The 22,345-nt window shown below is 42.6% G+C and overlaps 1 protein-coding gene across 2 annotated transcripts; it reads right to left on the bottom strand.

The window, feature by feature from the left end:
* Positions 1-1,942: 1,942 nt before the first annotated feature.
* Positions 1,943-21,753, bottom strand: LOC139478864 (UDP-N-acetylglucosamine transporter-like). Of its 2 annotated transcripts, none has more exons than XM_071261525.1 (7): positions 21,589-21,753; positions 11,244-11,446; positions 9,095-9,350; positions 7,469-7,658; positions 6,223-6,341; positions 4,650-4,783; positions 1,943-3,749 (listed from the first exon to the last, which is right to left on the bottom strand). In XM_071261525.1, the coding sequence occupies exons 1-7, from the start codon at positions 21,751-21,753 to the stop codon at positions 3,647-3,649; spliced, it is 1,170 nt and encodes a 389-aa protein (XP_071117626.1). In that variant the 3' UTR covers positions 1,943-3,646. The 2 variants fall into 2 exon arrangements, with proteins under 2 accessions (XP_071117626.1, XP_071117627.1); XM_071261526.1 differs by lacking the exon at positions 21,589-21,753 and adding an exon at positions 19,770-19,823.
* Positions 21,754-22,345: the final 592 nt, after the last annotated feature.

Below are 22,345 nucleotides of genomic sequence, written 5' to 3'. Positions count from 1 at the left end.
GTTGGCTGCTTCCCGTGTATACAAACACACTCGACCATCTTACTCTACACTAAGTGACACTTTTCGAAGCGTACGCGCCTTTCTGATTTTACCGCTCAATCATACACACTGTCAAGTAATATCCTTTTCGCCACAGGAAAACATTTGTTCAGACCACGCAGAACACATACTCATTGTGTCAGCCTCCTACAAATCAATCATATATCTATATATCTATCTATATATATATATACTAGTGTAATCAGTGATTAAGTCTAATGACTGAAAATTTTCCTGTAACATATATACATTCTTTACAAGGAATGAGTAAACTTCAGCGGAAAAAATAAATACTCATGAAAATAAAACAGGGAACACTTAGCAATGTAGCAGAAAGAAACAAATACATAACGTCATCATTATTGTCATATATTGCAACTTTGTTGCTAAGCAACCACAGGTCATCACGAGACTACTTATGGGATGTTATCACATACACATGAGATGTTATCACATACACATGGGATGTTATCACATACACATGAGATGTTATCACATACACATGAGATGTTATCAACAACACATGAGATATTATCACATACACATGAGATGTTATCATATACACATGGGATGTTATCACATACACATGGGATGTTATCACATACACATGGGATGTTATCAACAACACATGAGATATTATCACATACACATGAGATGTTATCACATACACATGGGATGTTGTCAACAACACATGAGATATTATCACATACACATGAGATGTTATCACATACACATGGGATGTTATCAACAACACATGAGATGTTATCACATACACATGAGATGTTATCAACAACACATGAGATATTATCACATACACATGAGATGTTATCACATACACATGAGATGTTATCAACAACACATGAGATATTATCACATACACATGAGATGTTATCACATACACATGGGATGTTATCACATACACATGGGATGTTATCACATACACATGGGATGTTATCAACAACACATGAGATATTATCACATACACATGAGATGTTATCACATACACATGAGATGTTATCACATACACATGGGATGTTATCACATACACATGGGATGTTATCACATACTCATGGGATGTTATCAACAACACATGAGATATTATCACATACACATGAGATGTTATCACATACACATGGGATGTTGTCAACAACACATGAGATATTATCACATACACATGAGATGTTATCACATACACATGGGATGTTATCAACAACACATGAGATGTTATCACATACACATGAGATGTTATCAACAACACATGAGATATTATCACATACACATGAGATGTTATCACATACACATGAGATGTTATCAACAACACATGAGATATTATCACATACACATGAGATGTTATCACATACACATGGGATGTTATCACATACACATGGGATGTTATCACATACACATGGGATGTTATCAACAACACATGAGATATTATCACATACACATGAGATGTTATCACATACACATGAGATGTTATCACATACACATGGGATGTTATCACATACACATGGGATGTTATCACATACTCATGGGATGTTATCAACAACACATGAGATATTATCACATACACATGAGATGTTATCACATACACATGGGATGTTATCAACAACACATGAGATATTATCACATACACATGAGATGTTATCACATACACATGGGATGTTGTCAACAACACATGAGATATTATCACATACACATGAGATGTTATCACATACACATGGGATGTTATCAACAACACATGAGATATTTATCACCTACGTTTCCCTTTGAAATTGTTCATTTGTTTAGTATAGATATCACCTTCTAGCACCTCACAGACACCTTGGGGTGTATACTCCCCAGAGAGCTGAGAATGAAAATAAGGTGGCCACCCATCCATTGACCGGTTTAATAATTTAAAAAAATTATGTTTTAACTTTTGTTACGTTTTGGTTGCCTTTTTTCAGGTTGCAGGGGTAATAATAGTATAGCCCTATGGCATCCACGGCGATGGCATCTGGCGCATTATAAATGCACATATTTTTAGTTGAAATTGTTATATACCATGAAAGACGTTGGTAAATACAACAAAAATATATACAAGAAGCTGGTATTACACGTTCAGTGTACTCCCTGACCCAAACATACAATAACATGCATACATATAACACACATTCACGTGTTCACAAATTCAACACTACAATACATGTAAGGCCACAACAAACTGTTTACTTGTTCTTCAGGTTGTTTTTTTAAAGTGAGGAACGGAAGAGACATTGCAACGTCAGCCGTGACAGCAGTGACATCAGTGACAAATATTTTGATATGTTCTCTTGCGAGATGTATAATTCTCCCAAACATACGGAACATTCATTATTTGTTGTGACCTCATGTGTCTCAACCGCTTCAGTGCCAGGCCAGGAGAGTCTAGGTCCACGGTGTTCCATGGTGTTTCACTGGCGTTCACGGTGTTCTATGGTGTTCCTCGGTGTCCCATCGGCGTTCACGGTGTTCTATGGTGTTCCTCGGTGTCCCATCGGCGTTCACTGTGTTCCTTGGTGTTCCACTGGGGTTCGTGGTGTTCTGTGGTGTTCCACTGGGGTTCGCGGTGTTCTGTGGTGTTCCACTGGGGTTAACTGTGTTCCTTGGTGTTCCACTGGGGTTCGCGGTGTTCTGTGGTGTTCCACTGGGGTTAACTGTGTTCCCTGGTGTTCCACTGGGGTTCGCAGTGTTCCATGGTGTTCCACTTGGGTTCACGGTGTTCCACGGTATTTCACTGGTATTCACGGTGTTCTAATGTAGTCTACTCTGTTCCATAGTATTGCATAATGTACCACACACTAAAATTCAATGATGATGAAAGTGCTGACCTTGACAGAAGGCGAGGCAACATTTTATGGTTAGAAGTGAGTGAGTGAGTTGGGTTTAACGCCGCTTTTAACATCATTCCAGTTATATCACGGCGTGTCACTTCGGTGAAACCCACGAGCACGGGTATGGTGCTGACAAACCTAGAAACATAACTGGGGCGAACCGGGATTCAAACCCACAATCAAAGGTTTCTGGCGTGCCCAAGGGACGCAACTCTGCACAGCGAATCGCGGCGCCTTAAACTACTGGGCCACCCGTGCCCCCTCACAGTTAGTAACATCCGATAGAGTTAGCGAGTAACTACACACAGCGAGTTACAAATTATATATCGCCGACTTATACAAAGCAACCATACACATATAAATTCATCTACAATCAGACTCACCAACGCACTATCAATGTAAAGAGTACAGGTTTTCCTATGCGCTGATGCATAATTTGATTCAAGTCTCTTTGGCCTTGTCTGTAGACTTTGGTATGTAGGATGGTTGGAGAATGAGCGGCCTTCATTGGCGTCCTTTTTTGCCTACAGTGCCCTGAGCCTGGGTTTTTCTCTGAATAGAAAAGCTTGTTGGCCACCGATAGTCAAGCACGGGTAGCAGGTCCTTTCGCAAGCGTAAATAATGTCGAATTCAATCGTAGATATGGCCTTCCTGACTAGCACCGTCGTTGATAAAACACACATGTCCATTGGTAGCTTTCGGATCTTACTGTTTGTTATACAACACCTTGATTGGTTGGTCCAGTCACGTGACTATACCATATCCGATTTTGAATGACTGTCCTGCAGCTGACTGGGGTTGACGCTGTAGAGGAATGTCGCCGATATCACAATGGCCGCCCCGAGGAGGAATACACTAGCGATGGGAAAGACGGAGAGTATTAAAGTATTAAGACTGATACAAATCCTTGTCCATGTCAAGACTGTGTAAAAATAATAATCCCATATGAGGACAAAGACTATGGTCTCTGATGAGGGTGAAAACCGTTCTTTGACAAATGACAAATATTAATCTAATTGCTAATGGTAAATTCATAAGACATAAGCATGTATAAGACATAGCTTCATCATTATGCGTGTATGTGTTTGTTGTTTAACATGGCACTCAACAATATTCCAGCTCTATGACAGCGGCCTGTAAATAATCGAGTCTCAAATCTCATTAAAATCAGACCTAAGTCCTCGCTACCGAACAAAGATCTGAAGACATCCCATTAGGGGTCACGTCAGAACGACTTTTCATCCGACCAATCAGAGCGTCGCTTACCAGATTATGAAAGTGACAGTCGGATGTGATTTCTAATCATGCAACCTCGAAAACTATATTCCGAACGATAGTTACGGGTTTAACGACCGAATCCCCTACAATCTAGCCCATCTATTAGCCATTCCATAATGCTGTTTTGTTCAGGTTTCAAAATTGTAATCGAGAATTTGTCAAAATATGTTTCGAAGCGTAGTCGCCAATTTGAAATTAGTGCCGTGAAGCACGAAAAAGCTGCATGCCTTCTGATTCCATTGGTCGGTCAAAGTTCGCGTAAGGTCGGTCTGACGTGACCCGTAATGGGATGTCCTCAGATCTTTGTTTAGCGGTAGCGAGAACTAAGATCTGATTTTAATGAGATTGAATCAAGTCTTAACCAGGCAATCCAGTGATTGATATTGTGAGCAACGATCCAGTCGGCCCATTTGGTCGCTGGGTCCTATTTTATCTCGGACTCCCCACAGGGCCCGGTAGGTATGTAACGTCACTTACAAGTTGATGGTGAGGTCGCCAATGATGAGGTAGGAGACGAGACAGGAGAGGACGATGGAGAGGGCTGAGGCGAACCCCTTCACGATGTTGTCGGCGTACTTGATGACGAGCGACACCACCAGTCCCAACGCCGCCTGCAACAACAACGTCAGTTCCATGGTTCCAGACAAAACAACTCTACGTATACTTGCACCCACTCCCCTCCGTTGTTGTGAGGGGCACGGGTGGCCCAGTCGTCTAAGGCGCCGCGATTCGCTGTGCAGAGTTGCGTCCCTTGGCCACGCCAGAAACCTATGATTGTGGGTTCGAATTTCGGTTCTCCCCAATTATGGTTCTAGGTTTGTCAGCACCATATCCGCGCTCGTGGGTTTCACCGAAGTGGTAAACGTCTGAGACATGCATCACAAGCTGACACGCCGCGATAAAACATGAATACTGTTAAAAGAAGCGTTAAACCCAATTTACTCACTCACTCACTCCGTTGTGTTATTTCGACATCGAGCGACCAGACATGCCGTGTTGTTAGGATATATTTACGCTTTTGAGAGAAAATAACATCTTATTCGAATCGAGTAACTGCAAGGAAGATATATTTATGCAGGTATTTGCGTAAGTAAGGTAAGTGAGTAAACAGTATTTCAGTTATCGTCAGATCATAGGTTTTCGGACGGCCATGTTGATCGCGATTACTCGCGCTATAACGGAAAGTGTAGCACCACTAAGACATTGTAAATACTCCGATGATGGCTTGCTTTTAAGAGGAAGTTGTCTTTTATAAGTGAATGAGATGTTTTACAGTTGTTCATATGCTTAGAGAGAAAACTACGAATGTTTCCTAAGCGTCCGAAAACCCATAATACGGGAATATATCAGACATGCCAGCTTAACTTTGGAAGAAAGCCGGAAACGACGCAGGTGGACATTTACCACTGAAACAGCAGGATCTGGTGGTGGCAGCCCAAGGATCAGAAACAGCAAAGGCGTGAACTTACGGAAGCCTTTTAGGGACATTTATTTTTTTGGGTTTTTTTTGCCTTGAAATTTCAAGATACAAGATACAAGACACTCGTTGAAATTTCAAGATACTAGGTTGAAATTCAAACAAGATACTGACTTGAAATTTCAAGATACTTAGTTGAAATTTCAAGATATATACTCTGTTGAAATTTCAAGATAATGATCTTGAAGTGTCAAGATAATAAGTTGAAATTTCAAGTTAATATCTTCAAATTTAAACTTAAATACTTGAAATTTCAACTTAATATGTATTTTGAAATTTCACTTATTATCTTGAAATTTCAAGAAAAATAAACAAGAAAAAAACAAAACAAATGTCCCTAAAAGGCTTCCGTATGATCCTTCCCACACCCTGTGCCTAATCGCACTGGGCCACCGTGCAACCTGTATAGACTGTGAATACTTAAAATTATAGTCTAGGGATTGCACACGCCCAATATTCACCAACGTGAACCATTCACTCCAGTCATATGTTGACGGATGTATATGATATGTATTACTATTAGACATGGAGTGGGCGTGGTTAAGGTGTACAATGCCCAACATCGTCTCTTACCTGTTGTATGACTATCAACCACGTCAATACATTGTAACCTTGGAAGAACCCGTGTTGTAGAATTGCGTCAGTGTCGGAGAGTGCTGCACACATGACACCAAATATGATCCCTGATACGGCTGAAAGAAACCCAGATATTATAATAAAAGCGACAAAACCCTTTCATATGGATATAAAGACATTTCTGCCGATTGTACTACATGTATATCATGAGCATGTGTCTATGAATCACGATAAAAACAGTGATGATACCAAGTGTTCACGAAAAGGTGAAGGTCACACTCGTCAGAAACACATGCAAAGGCAAGTCAATTGTTCACATGAAAACACGGAACCTTTTGTCAAAATAGGGAATCGTATCGGACATCATTCTTGTAACTAATGCTTCAAATTTGGAAATGACCTCCACGTCTACCATAAAAGCTTTTGAAAGCTCTACTGAGACCTTGAATGCTGTATACCTGATTAAAGAGCTTCTGAGCAAGAGTCGTATGGTGCTATTTGAAATATTCGTAGAAAGAGCATGCTAGGTTGTACCTCAAAAGTTGTGATTGACACCAAAGGCTGGAGCCGCTGGAATATTGCGGCATAAAGGGAAAGTTGAAATAGGCGAGGTGGTCTCACTGGTCTCCTTTAGTTCTCGTCCAGGTGGGTAAATCAGTGGAAGGGAATTGGCTATTTAATGGTTCTTTAACGATATCAGTGAGTGAGTGAGTATGGTTTAACGCCACTTTTAGCAATATTCCAGCGATATCACGGCGGGGGACACCTGAAATGGGCTTCACACATTGTACCCATGTCGGGAATCGAACCACGGTCTTCGGCGTGAAGAGCAAACGCTTTAACCACTAGGCTACCCGACCGCCCCTTAACGATATCAGATTATCGATATACCTATATAGCTTAAGTTAAACTTCTTGGACAAATTTGTTTTTACTTTGCCAATCCGAGCATAAAGTCTGATTCATATACATGACAAAACAGATCAGCAAGAAAGTGAGCACAATTGGTGCCCAAGGGAATCCGACTTCTTGCCTAACTGTCAAATTTTACATTTGTGTTATAAGTGAGTAAGTCCAGCATTTCACATATTGTTATCTCAGTAAACTTCAGATGAAAAGAAAACAACAAAACATTAACCCGAAATACACCATTTAAAGGCTTCGGAGTGAAACTGACGTTGTTTTTATGCACAGAAAAGTAATGCAATTATCGTTGCACTGAAGTTTGATACCGTAGATATTACCTAACTGAACGTTCCGGACCCAGAGCGACTGTTGGGACGACTTCAAGACCTTCTCGAAGTAGACACCAGCAAAGCCGCTACTGAGACACATAGCGATCACAGCTGACAGACCCATCATCCAGGAAGCTCTGCCCGCGCTCTCATCAGTATCCACACACTCGTCTCCGTGACAACTGCGGGTCACCGGGAGCTGTCAGAAGATGTCACATTCAGAAGCAGGAAACACAAAGAACCGTAGGCAATGTGGCTCATCTAACTCTAACTAACACTACTTACTGAGGTAAACAGATACGATCGACTATAAAAATTAATAAGAGGGAAATGTGTTAAGTAAACTACGGTTATAACGAACACTCTTATAACGAACTGACCGATATAACGAACTTATTTTTTGGTCCCGGCCATTTGTTGTAAATATGCTGTATATATGCTTATAACGAACTACGGTTATAACCAACTAAAATTAGTGGTCCCTTTGAGTTCGTTATAACCGTAGTTTACTGTATTATTGAAACGTAGTTGTGATTCTCCCATGATAAACATCAATGTATTATCTGGATAAATGGAAGTCATGGGACCAAATTAGCTTTTTTATAAGGTTGCCAGGGAAACAAACAAAAAACCGATACGAACTTCAGCTCTTTGCGTCTTTCGTTTCTTTAAATATGGTTAACCATTACTGACAAATAACAAAATCTCTTCTCATCCTTTGGAAAAAAAACACTCATTGGTGACTACGAGCCCATCTCAGAAAATCTCACCTCTGTTCATCAAGCGGTTCTAGAGAAACTACTTTTTTAAAATGACGACATTCAATTTTGATGAGGGGAAGATCTTAAACATTTTTGGTCAGAAGCATTTACAAAAGTCAACTGCAACGGACTAACAGGTGTAGCATCCATATCAAATAACCTTACAGTTGTCACTGGTCCTGTCAACGACCTTCGGACTGAGGTGAACATTGGCAACACGGGGGACATACACCAACGCTGTGTTATAACCTACATTCTGACAGTGAAAGTCGTGTAGCATCAAATCAATAGAGAACACAGTAAGAGAAAGTGACGAAGTTTTGTTTGTTTGTTGTTTAACGCCGCACTCCGCAATATTCCAGCTATAGGACGGCGGTCTGTAAATAATCGAGTCTGGACCAGACAATCCAGTGATTGACATTATGCACATCGATCCACGCAATTGGGATGCGATGACATGCGAGTCCGACCACCCGATCCCGTTAGTCGCCTCTTACAACAAGCATAGACGCTTTTTACGACAAACATTGGTTGCTGAAGACCTATTCTACCCCGGATCTTCACGGTTCAGTTTTACTTAAAAGCTGACAGATGACAAAATAGACACAATTGATGGATAACAGCTTCTTTATTTACTTAGAAGGCGACGTTTCGGTATAAATATTTATACGCTATAAGAATCTATACCGAAACGTCGCCTTTTACAGTAATATCATTTCTCAGATGGTGGATACCCATGTAGCGTTTCCTTGGTGATGATGACAGGAGCTCTGCCATTCCAAGACTTGACAACGGTATAAGAATCTATACCGATAAGTTATTATCAATAAATTGTGTCTACTGTGTTGGTGACGAAGTGACCGGAAGTTCTTACCTGCACCAGAGCAACGCCTACTGTGAGAAGCACCAACGACACCCACTTCAAATTCGTCAATTGCCGTTTGAGGAACATTACTGAGAACATGGCTGTCGTAAGGATCTTGAGCTGGTAGGTGACCTGGAAGGTTGCTGCGTCCAGACTGGACATGGCCACAAACTGCAGGTTGTTCTGGAGGGTGTACAGCCCCGACGGCACGGCCAGACGGAGGGTCTCCCTGACCTGCTCCCTCACGTTGCTGGTGGGCAGAGATCTGCGGACAGATACAGGTATGAGATAGACAATTAGCCACCTGTGAAAATATCTCCCCGACACTCGATAGTGAGATACATCATATTTCATTAGACACATGGAAAAAACTGTTCTATTTATTGTGTACTTCATTTGTTGTTGACAGTGTTTTTTGGAAACATTTCCCCCAAATAATTTAGACGCAAACATTAAGTTCTTCCCCCTCATATTCAGTGACCTTTTCACACACGGCTTCCTGCATTCAAACAAAATATAGTGCCAATTTTACAAAAAAAATAATTAAAAATAATAATAAACTCCATAAAATGCTTGATTTTTTTAAAATTTACGTACTGCTGAGATTTTATTTCACACCTTCTGAATTAATGAATACCCATTTTCTGTTTGAGATATTTAATCTGACTTACACGCGCATTAAAGTTACAATATTTTGAACAAACATGGCAATTTCTAGAAGGCTGGATGTACCCTTATAAGCGCGACAAGAGGTACAGCAGAAGCATTATTTATTTCCAGGCTTTCCTCTGAACTTTCATCACTATTTGGGATTCAAGAAGGGAGACAGATCTGCTTCAAGACATTAGACAGTGACATTAGACAGGTATGGACATTTGTGAGTGCACAGAAATATATTATGGGGCCTATTGTTGCTTATTCTATAATTTGACCCCTTGAAATGCCTTTTGTGGTTGTTAACCTAAAATTAAATTCTTTGATAGGCATTACCTGGAAAGTTGAAGGCATTTACAGTAAATAAAGAAATTGTTATCCATAAATTGTGTCCACTATGTCAACCTAAAAATGTTTGTTTAAATATAATGTATTGGTGATTCATCAATCTTGTGTGATTTACTGGTCATAATTTAGTTCTGTACCTACCGACTTCTGGGTTTACCTTTGCGTTTCAATTCCGAAATCACTTAGTAACAGTGAGTGAGTTGGGTTTAACGCCGCTTTTAACATTATTCCAGTTATATCACGGTGTGTCCCGAAGTGATGCATATCTCAGACGTTTACCACTTCGGTGAAACCCATGAGGACGGGTAAGGTGCTGACAAACCTAAAAACATAATCGGGGCGAACCGGGATTCGAACCCTCAATCATAGGTTCCTGGCGTGCCCAAGGGACGCAACTCTGCACAGCGAATCGAGGAGCCTTAGACGACTGGGCCACCCGTGCCCCCCTTAGTAACAATATATACATATAAACTGGACGTTAACATACCGTATCCTTTATCTCATCTTGTATTCCAGGGAACGTATGACAAAAACTTGCATGATCTATGTTGTGTTTAGAGAGACCCGTTGTGTTTATTCACTGATAACGATATGGATTCAAGTTTAATGTTAACAGAATGAATTACTGAATACGATACAATTAATTTTTCTTACAACATTTCGTATTCTGTTGAAATAACAATGTCTTATGATTTATAGGACTTAACAAACTGTGTCGAATTCCATCTTTTCTATAGACCGCCTCCGTGGTCTAGTGGTAGAGCGTCCGCCCGGAGAACGGAAGGTCCGGGGTTCGATCCCCGACCGCGTCATACCAAAAGACGTTAAAAGTTGGTTCTTGTTGTTACCCTGTCTGGCGCTCGGCATTAAGGGGCTAAAACAAGGACTGGTCGGCTCGGAGTCAGTATGCTGTGTCTTAGTGGGTTATTTATGTTAAACTGCGGCATGGTATCTCGGTGAGCTAGCACTATAAATCGGCATCAGTCCGGCCTAGTACAAGCACCCACACAAACACACACACGTACACGCACGTCGCTATATAAGTGCAATAATGTTGGACGCGACGTTAAACCCCATTTCACCTCACATTTCACTACCATCTTCTCTATCATACAGTCGGTCGTTTAATGGGATAATGGAGGGAAGGTAAACTCACTTGTCCCCAGTGAGCGCCACCATGACGATACATGTGAAGAGTTTGATGACCTCGGAGAGGATGACGGCCGTCGACGTCAGGTACCGTGGCCCGCTGACATGCGCAATGCGGGAGTAACGTATTGTCAGAACGAGGCAAGTAGTCTGTATCACGAGTGTGGCAAGACTAATCGCCTTCTTCTTCTCCATCGACAGCAGTCGTCTCTGAAACAGCAACGTTACTTTACAACACCATCTGTACACACCTGCCAGATGGTTATGCACACCATTCAACGATTACATTCAGGCCAGGACGTTAGATAACAGTGTCCACTACCCCTCTACGTGAACTTATATAAGACACAAGTCTTCCCGAGGCAAGTGAGTTAACTGACTATAAAAGTCCAGTTTCCACCCTTGCCGAACTAGGCTGGTATTATGGAGTTACATTTTGGCTAGACTAACGAGTCTATGCATAGTCCAATCAAAATCGCGCACCGAAACGGAAATCCTGTTCGTAAAGTGTCATGCAGATTTCGGTCGATTTTGGTGGCGCTACGGTCGAGCCCAGGAATTCCAGCTAAGTTCGGCAAGGGTGGAAACTTGTCTTTTAAAGTCAGTTAACTCTCTTGCCTCGGGAAGATGATATTAACAAAGCAGACCATGTGCCGGGGTGGAGGTGAATGAGAGTGAGTGAGTAAGTGTGGTTTTACGCAGCATTTAGCAATATTCCAGCAATATCACGGTGGGGGACACCAGAAATGGGCTTCACACATTGTACCCATGTGGGGAATCGAACCCGGGTCCTTCGCCCTGAGGTGAACGAGAACTGATGGCCCTCAGAACAGACACATGGTACACTCTCTAATTTGTCAGTAGTAAAAAAAACAGAAATAATGATAAATTGTCTACAAATACATTTAAATAATGCTTTGAGGTCAACTGATCACCTTCACATGACGAGTGTCCCCTGTGGCTACGGCCTGTCTATGCCTCTCACGAAGTGTCATGGCGCTGTGCTTGAGTCTCAACAACTGTTTGTCGGAATGTCGATAGCACTACGGGAATATTCCCCTGGTATTAGAGCCACGCGTGACAGTACAGAGAACGAAGGGTAACATCTGTCTTCCCGTTCATATCAGTTCCGATTGAATTGTTAATTATTCAAAAGGACCAATTTATAAATTAACGTTTTTGACAATTAGCATTACACGGCCAATGTAACACGCTTATTGTTGTAGATGCTTCAGTGGTCAAATGTACAGATGCGTTGGTAACACACACGGCTTTACTCGTTTCAATGTTATTTTAAATTAATGTTGTGTTCAAATTATTTATGTTATTTAATCAATAAGCCAAGCGGTTTGTGTCTTTGATTTTATAGTACCGTGTGAATCTGTGATTCGAACCACGAGAACACTCACTACCTTATTCATAGCTGAAACATGCTTGCTGATACAAACTTAGCTACAGAGCGTGAATCCACATTGTGGATTCGGATCGCAGGCAGGACTCAACCTAAAAAGTACCAGAATTTGTACTTTACTAAGAAAGTGTTATCCCAAATATCACACGTGTTACATGCAACCACAGCCTCCCAGACCTAAGGAGGCACAAGAAGACCTTTGGACGAGGTGGGACCTGAGTAATGGGGTACTATGACCGATCCTAGTCCAGATGCCCCATTGTGGAACAACTAGTGGTTTTGAAAACCTATTCTCGTCCAGACGTCCCATGGGGAGAGAAGCATAGGGTACTGAAGACCTATTCTGATCCAGTTGTTCAGTGATGAAACAAGCACGGAGTACTGCTGACCTATTTTGGTCCAGACGCCCCATGGGGAAACGAGCATGGGGCACCGAAGGCTTGTTTTGGTCCAGATGTCCCGTTGGGAAACAAGCATAGGGTACTGAAGACCTATTCTGATCCAGTTGTTCAATGATGAAACAAGCACGGAGTACTGGTGACCTAATTTGGCCTAGTTGTCCAATGATGAAACAAGTATGGGGTACTTAAGGCCGGGTTTGGTCAATGATGTCCCGTTGGGAAACAACCACGGGGTACTGGAAGTCAGTTTTGGTCCAAATGTCCCGTTTGGAAACAAACATGGGATACTCAAGACCTATTCAGATCCAGTTGTCCAATGATGAAACAAGCATGGGGTACTGATGACCTGTTTTGGTCCAGATGTCCCGTTGAGAAACAAGTGTAGGCTACTGAAGGCCGGGTTTGGTCCAGATGTCCCGTTGAGAAACAAGAGTAGGGTACTGAAGACCTATGCTTGTCTCCCAGTGAAACTTCCGGACAAGAACAGGCCACGAGCACCCCATGCTTATTTCCCCGTGGGACATCTGGGCCAGAATTGAGTGGTATGGGGACGGCTGTCATCCTTGACAGTGCCCACATGACTACACCTGTTACAACCGTGTCATCATCCTATATAATGTGCACGGATTTACTAGCGAAATGGTAACTTGACGTTTAATGATGGAGAGTCAATATGTCATTACTATGACACTTATATTTAGTGCGGTGGACGTGGCTACAATAGAAGGATGGAGTTGCTGTAACAGTATCTCGGGGCTGCTTCCTATAAACAATTTCGATACACAGCTCCGAGACACGGTTATCGCAGCTAAGTTGGTTGGTTGTTTTGTTGTTTAACGCCGCACTCAGCAACATTCCAGCTATATGACGGCGGTCTGTAAATAATCGAGTCTGGACCAGACAATCCAGTGATTTTTTAAAATCATGAGCATCGATCCACGCAATTGGGATCGATGACATGCAACCAAATCAGTGAGCCTGACCCCTTTAGTCGCCTCTTACAACAAGCATAGTCGCCTTTGACGGCAAGAATGGGTTGCTGAAGACCTATGCTAACCCGGATCTTCACGGGTCCAGCAGCTAAGTCGAGTAAGGAGAGGCACATAGCGTGTTTCAAGGTAGAGTTAGGTTACCAGTAGGTTTGCCGGCGTTAAATTAAAATTGGAACCAAACGCGCTGCGGGAATACAAATAATGCAAACACGTAAATACAAATATATGTTGCGTTTTGCCCTGTAGTTTCTGTTAAACCTACTTCACTGCACGCTCTTGTTAGTTAGACATAGTTTGAGAGAAATAAACGAATGACAAAGACAGATTAGTTTAAACTGACCGTTTTTTTATGAATAACATTTTGGAAATGCTCATTTGTGAAATTTTGTCAGCGGATGTGTCTTGTTGTGTCGCCGCTACACCACAAATAATGGAAACTGGGAAACACCACGAAACACACATTGTACAGATCGATGTTACCGACAACAGACACATTCACTCACAGAGACACGGACAGACAACAGACACATTCACTCCCAGAGATACAACAGACAACAGACACATTCACTCCTAGAGACACGGACAGACAACAGACACATTCACTCCTAGAGACACGACAGACAACAGACACATTCACTCCCAGAGACACGGACAGACAATAGACACATTCACTCCCAGAGACACGGACAGACACCAGACACATTCACTCCCATGGACACGGACAGACACCAGACACATTCACTCCCAGAGACACGGACAGACAATAGACACATTCACTCCCAGAGACACGGACAGACACCAGACACATTCACTCCCATGGACACGGACAGACACCAGACACATTCACTCCCAGAGACTCGGACAGACACCAGACATTCACTCCCAGAGTCACGGACCGACAACGGACACAACGTGAGACACGGACAGACAACAGTCACATTCAACGTGAGACACGGACAGACACCAGACACATTCAACGTGAGACACGGACAGACACCAGACACATTCAACGTGAGACACGGACAGACAACAGACACAACGTGAGACACGGACAGACACCCGAATAGATATACAGTCTTTGGCGTACGGAGAGTCATCAGACCGATCGAATCACAGACAACACGACCGCCAGACATTTACACTATCTGCCTCAAGTTCGCCTTATTGTAAAAGTGATGCTCAAAGCTTACGTAATGTGATCACACATCAACCGCCTCGTCACATCGCATGACCTTCCTGAACACTACCATACAACATCAGGCGGTCCACGCAAGGATATTAATGAATCCCTTTATGGAGCTAAAAGGTTACAAATGACAAGGAAATTATTTCTGAAATGTCCCCTTTGACATAAGCCTATACACAAAGCGGAAAATAATGAGCCGCTGGAATTCCACTAAAGGCCACAAGAAGGAGGTCGGGCGTGTTTACAGGCTCTGTAATGAATACATGTGTGTGTTGGACAATGTCCGCGCCACAGTGAGACTAAAGTCAGCGTGTTGTTACAGTGGTCAGATCACACACCAACAAACGTTTTACAGACTCCAGTACATGATAGGCACGCGTACCCGCCAAATGGTCGCAACACTAGAGGCCCTTTAATACGAGGCATGGGTAGAACCGTGTTTACAAACCCTCGCGTGTACAGGGCTGAATGTAACCCGACATACGCACGAATGCTGACATACGATAAGCTCGTGGCTGGTCGGTCATTCCGAGGTTTGTTATAACCGAGAGTGGAGTATCTGAATGTTCATGTGTGCCTTTTGCACATGGTTGTAACAAATGTGTCACTCCTGTGGAATCCGTTATTGCAGTTCATCCAATATTCCTGTAAGAACATTTTCTATTTTTATTCAAACAACATAAAGTACACTCACCCACGTCATATTAAGAGAGAAATCGTGTCCTTGAGCAGTATTGTATAGTTAATGGATTCAGTCACTAAGGTATTCTACTAGGATTCTATTCTGTATATTCAGTCGACTCAGTCTACTCAGCGAAGGGGCGAGGCAGACGTGTCATGTTATACAGCAGAGATATAAACCTTACCTTACCGGTGCACAGAACAGCTGACGTACCTGTCGTCACTGAAGCATGACGAGCTGCGTCAACGAACACGCCGATCTCGTCCAGTGTATTCACGAGTGTTACCTGAGTGATACCTCACTGTGCTGACAGACGAGGGGGGTGATGAATTATGATATAGGTCTCAGATACGCTTCTAGAGACAGACAGCATCCATTGGTCGCCACGAGTCAATATGGGTTACAATATACGTCTTGGAGGTGAGGTTAAATGCGGTTTAACGTCGCGTCCAAGATTATTGCACTTATATAGCGACGTGCAGGCACGTGTGTGTGTGTGGCTGCTTGTACTAGTCCGGACTGATGCCGATTTATAGTGCCAGCTCACTGAGATATCGTGCCGCAGTTTAACATGAATACCCCACTCAGACACAGTATACTGACTCCGAACCGACCAGTCCTAGTTTTAGCCCCTTAATGCCGAGCGCGAGACAGGGTAACAACAAGTACCATCTTTTAACGTCTTTTGGTATGACGCGGCCGGGATCGAACCGCCGGGTCTCCATTAAACAGGAGCCGACATTTTGCAAAGGGTAAATTCAAGTAGGAGGCAGCAAGGCCAAATGGTCACAGGCCGCCATGATGATCTGGTTACATATAAAATTTAAACAACATGTTGCCTGGCTATGAATATATTACAAGTAGAGTTGTTTCCTGATTCCCTGCGAGTACGTCACGAACACAGCTGAAGCAATAACCATAGCTCACACTCGGAAGTGGGGTAAAAAGTACGTCACGTATACAGCTGACGCAATAACCATAGCTCACACTCGGAAGTGGGGTTAAAGAGTACGTCACGTATACAGCTGACGCAATAACCATAGCTCACACTCGGAAGTGGGGTTAAGAGTACGTCACGTATACAGCTGATGCAATAACTGTAGCTCACACTCGGAAGTGGGATCAAGAGTACGTCACGTACACAGCTGATGCAATAACCATAGCTCACACTCGGAAGTGGGGTAAAGAGTACGTCACGTACACAGCTGATGCAATAACTGTAGCTCACACTTGGAAGTGGGGTTAAGAGTACGTCACGTATACAGCTGGAGCAATAGCCATAACTCCCATCGGGAAGTGGGTTCAAGAATACGTCACATATACAGCTGAATCAATAACCGTAGCTAGCACCCGGAAGTGGGGTCAAGAATACGTCACGTTTACAGCTGAATCAATAACCGTAACTCCCATCCGTAAGTGGGGCCAAAAGTCGTCGTGTGCGCATGTTTCAAACATCATTTGCAATTAAAAAAACAAATCAGTAACTTCGAGGACATCATCAGCCATAACAGCATTGAATTTCAATAATATTCGTAAATAGCTGAGCATAGTTTCCATCACATACAATACCATTTAGAAAGTTATTGATCAAGAATAAAAAAAGGAAACGAGCTCAGTGTACAGCCTTGTCGCACGCCTACCGGGATAGTATTAATGGATACCAGTATCGTAATGATCACTTCGGGTAGAGGATCGCCCTGTCAGGTCTAATGACTGCAGTGTGTACCCACCACACTGAGGAAACAAACATGTGGCAGTCTGGCTGCCCTGACCTTACATCGAGGCATGTGTACGGGGCGATTCTTTGAAATTTCTGTTTTAATTCCCAGATACTGGTGTCAATTCTGGTGACAAAGAATAAAGTTAAATGAAAAACATTGATTAGGAATTTTCTTTAATTTCGTTACAGTGGGCATTTTGATTATTTGTAATCGTCTCCAGCTGGTCCCTTCTGCGAACACATGGCTTGACAATGGAGTTGGCTATGTTATACGGCGAACGTCTCATACCGCCATGAGAAATGTAGATTCTTCATTCATGTTTTGTTTGTTTGTTTGTTTTTTAACGGCGCACATTCACACAACATTCCAGGTATATGACGGCGGTCTGTTAATAATCGATGCATAGTGTGTGACCAGCTCAAGAGTATGAAATTCTAGAAGGGACGGACATTGTCGCGTTGTCAAGAGTGAGTATGGTTTTTCGCCGCTTTAAGCATTATTCCAGCAATAACACGGCGAGGGGCACCAGAAATGGGTTTCACACATTGTACCCATGTAGGGAATCGAACCCGGGTCCTTCGCCCTGAGGTGAACGAAAACTGATGGCCCTCAGAACAGACACATGGTACACTCTCTAATTTGTCAGTAGCGAACGCTTTTACCACTAGGCTACCCCACCGACCCCGACCCCACGTTGTCATTAGTGTTCACTGGACCCCCATACATCAGATCCGCTTGTGCAGTCAATTTATGAAACAGAATACACGATGGCCGATTCTGTGTCCTTGAAGGTAAAATCAATAAGTAATTACCCTCAATGAGCAGATGTGGACTCCGCGTTGGCGGCAAGCTGTTTGTAATTGTAATTATGAGTAATGTAACAGGTGAAAATATTTCAAAATATTTTTTAGATATTTATGGGGTTCGCGAATTATACATAAATTCATTTTACTCGTCGCAGTAGAATATCATGTATACGTCTTCTACCATTTTGTATTGAGCTACGTTGCCATATTACATCTTGAACCATTGATTCCCGCTGTCAAAATCCCCTTTCTACTATTATACTATGCATATACTTCTAGCCAAGATGAGGAGGCAGCCTGCATAAGGCAAGGCTCAGGCATTCATACAGCATGTACGAGGCTGAGCTGAGATAGATCATACAGCCTCAGAAATTCCTACAGTCTGTACGAGGTTAAACCAAAGCAGATCCTACAGTCTGCACGAGGCTAAGGTCAGGCATTCCTACAGCCTGTATGGGGCTAAGCTTAGCCATTCCTACAGCCTGTATGCGACTAAGGTCAGGCATTCCTACAGCCTGTATGAGACTAAGGTCAGGCATTCCGACAGCCTGTATGCGACTAAGGTGAGGCATTCCTACCTTCTGTATGATATGAGGTCAGGCATTCCTACAGCCTGTATGGTACTAAGGTCAGGCAGATCCTACAGCCTGTATGGTACTAAGGTCAGGCAGATCCTACAGCCTGTATGGTACTAAGGTCAGGCAGATCCTACAGCCTGTATGGTACTAAGGTCAGGCGGATCCTACAGCCTGTATGAGACTAAGGTCAGCGAGATCCTACAGCCTGTATGAGACTAAGGTCAGCGAGATCCTACAGCCTGTATGGGACTAAGGTCAGCCAGATCCTACAGCCTGTATGAGACTAATGTCAGCCAGATCCTACAACCTGTATGGGACTAAGGTCAGGCAGATCCTACAGCCTGTATGGGACTAAGGTCAGGCAGATCCTACAGCCTGTATGGTACTAAGGTCAGGCAGATCCTACAGCCTGTATGGTACTAAGGTCAGGCAGATCCTACAGCCTGTATGAGACTAAGGTCAGCGAGATCCTACAGCCTGTATGAGACTATGGTCAGCGAGATCCTACAGCCTGTATGGGACTAAGGTCAGCCAGATCCTACAGCCTGTATGAGACTAATGTCAGCCAGATCCTACAACCTGTATGGGACTAAGGTCAGGCAGATCCTACAGCCTGTATGGGACTAAGGTCAGGCAGATCCTACAGCCTGTATGAGACTAAGGTCAGCGAGATCCTACAGCCTGTATGCGACTAAGGTCAGGCAGATCCTACAGCCTGTATGGGACTAAGGTCAGGCTAGTGACAAAGGGACTTACCATCAACTTGTACAGCATCATAACCCAAGTGTCAGCCAAGCTAGAAGTCCCGTGTTGAACAGCTGACCGGACAAACATCAAGTTTACAGTAATGACTCGACCGGAGCTGTGAGCTCAATGTGCGATCTGTCCACGTCACGCAGGTGAAACATATGCCATGTGCACACACATACGTACATACAGGTATAACGTCGAGCGCATCTCCTGGGGAGAGAACCCTAGTGTAATCTTACGTCATTCGACATAGCTCCGGGACTTAAACCTTTTGGTGCCTTTTTTTCCTGAATGCAATTTATATCTGTTCAGTAATAGTATTAAGTAGGAATATTTAATACGGAAAGAGAGAGATAAACTGGCCTACATAATATAGCTTTTCAGACGTTCGTTTCATTCATCTCAATCTTCACAAAACATTATCTTGACAATTTGAGGATATACCCGGAAGCGACATTTAACGTGATTAAAGCGTCAAACAGAATGTTCTGCTTCAGCGAACATGGCTTGCTGGGTCGTATATGATTCGGAAAAATAAAATCTGCATTCTATTTTTTTGCGGCCACTAGACAAGCCCATATGTATATATTTAATAAAAATGCGTGTTAACTGGATATTTATACGATCATTTATCATTTAGAGAAATTGTAGTACTGTAATGACTTTCAACAGAACAATATGGCAAATGTTTAGATTAATGATACGACATATTTTATAGCAGTATATCGGGTTACGCCGGCTCGAGCGGGTTATTGGCCAAGGTAGATACATTATTCATAACTGGAATACCATTTCAGGTAAAATGAAAACCAATCCAGGTGTTTATGCTGCACTAAACGCGCTGTTGACTTAGAAACAGGTGGGCTGTCTACCTGTATACATTAAACAGCATGGCGACAGGGATGCAGCCGCCGTCCTGGTTTAATGATGAAAGTACCGTTATATTTATCAAGGCGATGAACAGGCTGAAATCCCCCCTTTGTAATCATCCAGGGACGATAGAAATATATCGACAATTCTCTATCTACAATAAAATATACACAGTCGTAAACAGGGCCGTCGATTCCATAAATGTTCTTATCATCTACCGCCTGACTTAGACTCGCTCAATGATGAGTTGCTGTGGTAACATTGTATATGATCGTATGTATTCGTTTTAGGCACAAACTACTATGTCCAATAGGTATACACAATGAATTATATATATTTAATAATCCTGCTTTTGTCTATGATACACAAGACGCAAAAAATAAAATAATAATGCAAAATGCCCCCGACTTAGTAAAATGTGTTTAAAAATGTATGCCTGGCGGAATAGCTTTTAAAACGTTGTTTAAACAAGTAATTTTTACCAAAGTTCTATTTTTTACACTTACTGTACATGTTATAATTATGTTAAAAATAGGAAATATGTAATAACTATTTTAGTGTATAGTGTCTCATCGGCCTATGTGGGCCTTGCATAAAAGTAAAAACATGTTTTTATGACGTAAATAACTCATGTATTTTTATGTGACACTTAAACAAACAATTCATTATAATGTACATGCAATTAACCGTCTTCGGGAAATTCATTCAAGATCTTTGAGGAAAGGAAATGAGAGGCATACTGCTTCTTCAACACGACAAAACGCAATACGCGAGTTATTGTAACAACATACTTTGTATAAACCTAGGTACAATCATCGACAAAATCAATAGGCAGTTGACGTACTATAGCCGTTAAGACTCTATCATCACGTGTGGGTATTCTAGCATTTTGAGTGCATCTGGTTGTGCGTGACCATCCATCGTCAAAGAACATGTAGACATCAGAGGAACTTACCAATGCCGATGACAGCATGAGTCGGGTCCGCCATATTGTAGGCTTCGTCAACCAGATGCTGTATGGACCGCGATGTTGGTTCGGCTTGCCTCGCGGGACGAGGTTGGATCCCAAGGCTGTGTGAGACACGGTTGTGAACAGACAAGTCTGGCGGCCCTCCTCCATACATGCACCGAGGCGTCAACGGCGATTTCAGTCGCCCTCAGCAGAGAGGAGGTTGAGTACAGGTGTACCTTCGCTTTTCCGGAGCTATGGTGTAGCTCACACCTGTCATACATTGCTGGCTAAGCCGTAAACCTTTCCCTGTCACTTTCTCTGCGTGAATACAATAACATGCATTTTATCTCCCCAGAGGCGTTGTTGATTCCTCGTGGAGAATATGTAAATGATTACTTTAATTGAAACCCTCCTACTATTTCGATCAGGGTAGAAATGAAAGAAAACGGTAACACAGTTAACAGTGTCTCGCTATATATGTGCTTATTCAATATACCTGCCTCGGTATTGTGAATGTTTTTTGACGCTTTAGAATTACCCACGCGTAGTAAGATGTAATTACGTCAATTTAGGTGAGTGTGGCATTGAGAACGGGAACAGTCGCTTGGCTTTTCTGTGCATATTTAGCCCGCGATTGTCGGAGCTGTTGTCAACAAGGCAGTGCACTCTTCTGATTCACCAGTAATGGCCCTGTCGCACTACAACGTACAGCAGTAACGTATGGCGACGTATGAGACACGCTGCGGATAAGTTAGGTGTA

Source organism: Haliotis cracherodii, unplaced genomic scaffold, assembly GCF_022045235.1.
Source record: "Haliotis cracherodii isolate W230 unplaced genomic scaffold, xgHalCrac1.p SCAF_4, whole genome shotgun sequence".
NCBI lineage: Eukaryota > Metazoa > Mollusca > Gastropoda > Lepetellida > Haliotidae > Haliotis > Haliotis cracherodii.
Note: the sequence above shows the minus strand (reverse complement) of the source record. Positions and strands in the feature narration are given on the sequence as shown.

What these genes read in the sequence shown, in the direction of transcription:
- LOC139478864 (XM_071261525.1), bottom strand. Translation starts at nt 21,753, where the DNA reads ATGGAGGAGGGCCGCCAGACTTGTCTGTTCACAACCGTGTCTCACACA. An exon ending in TCATGCTGTCATCGGCATTG is followed by an intron (nt 11,447 to 21,588) that starts GTAAGTTCCTCT and finishes TTGCTGTTTCAG; the next exon opens with AGACGACTGCTGTCGATGGA. An exon ending in GGCGACCTCACCATCAACTT is followed by an intron (nt 3,750 to 4,649) that starts GTAAGTGACGTT and finishes TCCCATCGCTAG; the next exon opens with TGTATTCCTCCTCGGGGCGG.